Consider the following 5000-nt stretch of genomic DNA (forward strand, 5'->3'; position numbering starts at 1 on the left):
TCCTCCTCCTCCTCCTCCTCCTCCTCCTCCTCCTCCTCCTCCTCCTCCTCCTCCCAATATGCCATTTATTCTCATATTTCGTGCCGCGCTACCAACTCTTCCCACACCACGATCTCCTCCTCCTCCTCCTCCTCCTCCTCTTACACCACTTCCTCTTCCTTCATTCGTCATCGCAAATTCGCTTCAATCCATGCAACACTCTCTCTCTCTCTCTCTCTCTCTCTCTCTCAATGTAATATGAGTAATAACTTAAGGATTACGGTTATGAAAAGTGTGTGTGTGTGTGTGTGTGTGTGTGTGTGTGTGTGTGTGTGTGTGTGTGTGTGTGTGTGTGTGTGTAGGTGTCTGTAGGTGTAGATGTGGGTGAAGACAACAGGTTTTGCTGTGTGTGTGTGTGTGTGTGTGTGTGTGTGTGTGTGTGTGTGTGGGTGTACGGGTGGGTGTGCGTGTATCCATGTTTGTAAATGTGTGTGTGTGTGTGTGTGTGTGTGTGTGTGTGTGTGTGTGTGTGTGTGTGTGTGTGTGTTATCTACATTTAAGAGAGAGAGAGAGAGAGAGAGAGAGAGAGAGAGAGAGAGAACTATGACAGGAATGAAGGAAGGGAGAGAAGATGAAATATGTGGAGGAGAATGTGAGGAAAGGGAGGAATGGAGGAGGAGGAGGAGGAAGAAGAGGAAGAAGATGATGATGATGAAGAAAAAGAATAGGAGGAAGAAGTAGAAAAGTAAGAGAGAGAGAGAGAGAGAGTAAAAAAGTGGTTCTCTAAAAAATCGAAAAATTTGAAAGAATAAAAAAAAAAACATGAAATTATAATAATGAAACTATTATTTTCTTTTTCTTTTTTTCTTTTTTTTGTCAACCAACTTTCGCAACACAAAAAAGAATGATGATATGATGAATAATGTATAAATGTGTGAACGAAAGGAGGAAATAATGAGAAAATGTGTAATTATGAGGGCAAACCAACATCAAGAAAGTGAAAAAGCAAATCAGGAAGTGTAAAAGGAAAAGAAGAAAAGGAAATAAGAAAAAAGAAGATACGTTGAAAAGATAAAAATGACAAAAAAACAAAAATTAAAGATAGAAAACTAGAAAAAAGAGAAAGAGAAGCGAAAGATAGAGATAGAGAGAGAGAGTTTGATGAAGAGAGGGGAGAGATATGAAGAGGCATATTTAGTGAGGGTAAGGAGGGAAAGAGGAGAAAGGTAGAAGGGGTTACTTAGGGCAGGTGAGGGAAAGGTGTGTTAGAGAGTTAATTAGTAAGGTGTGTGTAGCTCCGGCCCGTATATGGTGTTTGTTAGGAGGGCACCTGTTTGTGGTGGTGGTGGTAGTGGTAGTAGTAGTAGTAGTAATAGTAGTAGTAGTAGTAGTAGTAGTAGGAGTAGTAGTAATAGACTTTTCCTTTTCCACGGACGTTTAGTTATAAACACACACACACACACACACACACACACACACACACACACACACACACACACACACACGAACAGGAAGCAGGTGTCGTGTGTGTGCGTGCGTGTGTGCGTCTGTGTGTGTGTTCAAGTGGGTCACGGTGTACATGTGTATGTGTGTGTGTGTGTGTGTGTTGGAGGGTTATTCTGGTCTTTTGCGTACTACTACTACTACTACTACTACTACTACTACTACTACTACTACTACTACTACTACTACTACTACTACTACTACTACTTCACTTTTTCTTCTTCTTCTTCTTCTTCTTCTTTTCACTTTCTCATCGCCCTCCAACTTTATTATTAACGTCACCAGAGAGAGAGAGAGAGAGAGAGAGAGAGAGAGAACCAAAATAAACACACATGCTCCCCACGTCGTTCATATGTCGTCATAGTTACGAGAGAGAGAGAGAGAGAGAGAGAGAGAGAGAGAGAGAGAGTTTTTTCGTGTTCATATCCTGGTTAAGTATAAATAATCATCTCCCATGTCATTCTCTCTCTCTCTCTCTCTCTCTCTCTCTCTCTCTCTCTCTAGTGAAAATGATAATGGCAGAAGAAGTAGAGAAAAGAGGAGGAGGAGGAGGAAGAGGAAGAAGAAGAAGAAGAAGAAGAGGAGAAGGAGGAGGAAGAGGAGGAGCAGGAGCAGGAGGAAGCTAAAACAGAAGAAAGAAAAGTTTTTATTATTATTATTGTGGATTAAAGAGGAGAGTAGTTGTAGTAGTAATAGTAGTAGTAGGTAGTAGTAGTAGTAGTAGTAGTAGTAGTAGTAGTAATAGTACTAGTAGTATTCACATCAACGTCTCAAGCATGGTGTAAGTTTCCTCTTTGTTAAATCAAGTTAGTTTTCTTTCCTTGTGTTTATTAACAGCACCGTAAGCTCAACTCATGGTGCATTGAATGTTGCCCTGGAGGAACGTTGGCTGAAAGAAGACAGAAACGTTTTGCTACTTGAGGAAAGATGTTGCAATTTATATGAGAGAGAGAGAGAGAGAGAGAGAGAGACTGTGTGTTAGAAGGTCATTAAGATGTGTTTTAATTAGTTAAGGACCATCAACACACACACACACACACACACACACACACACACACACACACACACACACACACACACACACACACACACACACACACACTCTCTCTCTCTCTCTCTCTCTCTCTCTCTCTCTCTCTCTCTCTCTCTCTCTCACGGATATCATTTTTTTCTTATTTTCTCATGTCATGTTATCTTCATTTTATTGTGAGTTGAATGTATTATGTAACTTTGTCCTCCTCCTCCTCCTCCTCCTCCTCCTCCTCCTCCTCCTCCTCCTCCTCCTCCTCTTTCTTTTTTATTCCCTACATCCCTTCATTCTTCTCTCTTCCTTCTCTCTCTCTCTCTCTCTCTCTCTCTCTCTCTCTCTCTCTCTCTCTCTCTCTCTCTCTCTCTCTCTCGTTTTTTTCCTTATATTTTTCCTTCTAGATACGTTTTTCATTATTTTTGTTACTTTTATTTTACCTTCATTATTCTTTTCTTCTTTTTCCTTTCCTTCTTTACCACTTAGAGTATTGCTTATGTCATCATCATTCTCTCTCTCTCTCTCTCTCTCTCTCTCTCTCTCTCTCTCTCTCTCTCTCTCTCTCTCTCTCTCTCTCTCTCTCTCTCTCTCTCTCTCTCTCTCTCTATCTAGTTCATCACTTTCTCTTTCTCTTCCTCCCTTACTCACTTGCTCTTCCTGTCACTCTTTCACTCACTATCTCTTACATTGTCTCATTTTTACACATTCACAGGCTTTTCAATGTTGTTATTCAATTTTCAATCCATTTTTACTTTTTTACTTGTTTGTTTCCCATTTATACTCTTGTGTATTCATAATCTGGAACCCCACACACTCTCTCTCTCTCTCTCTCTCTCTCTCTCTCTCTCTCTCTCTCTCTCTCTCTCTCTCTCTCTCTCTCTCTCTCTCTCTCTTCTCTTAATTTTTCTCATAACTTCTAACTCTTCCTCTTATTCATCACTTTACTTATTCATTCTTTCATTTTCACTTCTTTCTTCTCCTCATGTCACTTTTGCACATTCTCTCCCTTCATCATTCATTTCTTCCTGTGTCTAACAATCTCATTTTCTTTCACTTCATCACTTTCCTAATCATTTTCTCACTCATTCATTTCTTGCTAATTCTTTTCTCTTTATTATCTCTTTGGCTTTTAGTTTTTTTTGTCATTTACTCTGTCACTTTCTTTCTCTCATTTTCTCTGTCACTCTGTAGGATGTGGCTCATAGCAGTCACTCATTCTCTATCATTCTTTATCCTTCGTTTTTCTTGTTCTTGGTAGTCACTCTTACTTTCATTCCTACACTCAGTTTCACTCTTTCTTTTACTCTCTCTTGTCTGGTTCACTTTCTTTTAACAATCTCTCACTCACTTTTAATCTGTAAGTACTATTTTTAACCCTTCCCCACTCCTTCCCTCTCCTTCCCCTCTCTTTTCTCACCTTCCCTCATTACATACTCTCACTTCTATTACATCCTACTTACTTACTCTTACTGAAGATTAGACCGGTTTATTGAAGGGTTAGACAGATTAATGCATGGAGGGGAATGATAGGTTGAAATAGGAAGGTGTGTTTTATATAGCAGCTGCCGTGTGTGTAGACCTGATGGCTTCTTCAGCTTCCTTTATTTTATTGGCTATTTACTTACTCTGTTTCTTTGATTTATTTGTACTTTTATGTTTTTTAATTTCTGCTATTGTATTGATTGATTGATTTTATTCTTATTTATTCATTCACCACTTCTTTGTGTGTGTGTGTGTGTGTGTGTGTGTGTGTGTGTGTGTAATTCACCTCGGTTTCCTGCTGGTCACCCAGCCAGTCTTTCCCATTACGGAGCGAGCTCAGAGCTCATAGACCGATCTTCAGGTAGGACTGAGACCACATCAACACACAACACACACCGGGAAAGCGAGGCCACAACCCCTCGAGTTACATCCCGTACCTATTTACTGCTAGGTGAACACACCCCACACATTAAGAGGCTTGCCCATTTGCCTCGCCACTTACCAGGATTCGAACCTGGCCCTCTCGATTGTGAGTCGAGTGTTCTAACCACTACACTACGCGGTGTGTGTGTGTGTGTGTGTGTGTGTTCCTGAAATTCTCTCTCTTCTTTATTTTATTGACTATTTACTTGACTTATTTCTATTTCTCATTTTTTTTCTTATGTATTTATATTTTTGTAAATGTATTTTATGGTATTTATTGATTTTTTCTTATTTTTATTTAATTTTAGTTTTCATGATCCAAAAATTTAGTCATTCACTCTTCTCTCTTCACAAATACATGGATAAGAACTGTATTTGTATTTTTATTACTGTATTTAGGGTATTGATGGATTTATTTTATTTATTTACTACTTTTTTTGTCTTCCTAAAATTTGTCCACTCTGTCACTCACTCGTCATCTCTTTCCTTCACAGAGCCGTGGGTAAGACCTGCCTCCTCATCAGCTACACCACGAATGCCTTCCCCGGAGAATACATCCCCACAGTGTGAGTAAAGTGGTGTGCTGGTG

At 39.6% G+C, this 5000-nt stretch overlaps 1 protein-coding gene across 3 annotated transcripts in view; it reads left to right on the plus strand.

Moving 5' to 3' along the window:
* The window catches only part of LOC123515372 (ras-related protein Rac1), a 59940-nt gene that overhangs the window by 40894 nt on the left and 14046 nt on the right, over positions 1-5000 (plus strand). For all 3 annotated transcript variants that reach the window (XM_045273887.1, XM_045273886.1, XM_045273888.1), the window contains one exon: positions 4906-4977. In XM_045273887.1, the coding sequence (XP_045129822.1) occupies positions 4906-4977 (72 nt within the window). The remainder of the gene's footprint in view (positions 1-4905; positions 4978-5000) is intronic.

This window comes from Portunus trituberculatus, chromosome 39 (assembly GCF_017591435.1).
Source record: "Portunus trituberculatus isolate SZX2019 chromosome 39, ASM1759143v1, whole genome shotgun sequence".
Lineage (NCBI taxonomy): Eukaryota > Metazoa > Arthropoda > Malacostraca > Decapoda > Portunidae > Portunus > Portunus trituberculatus.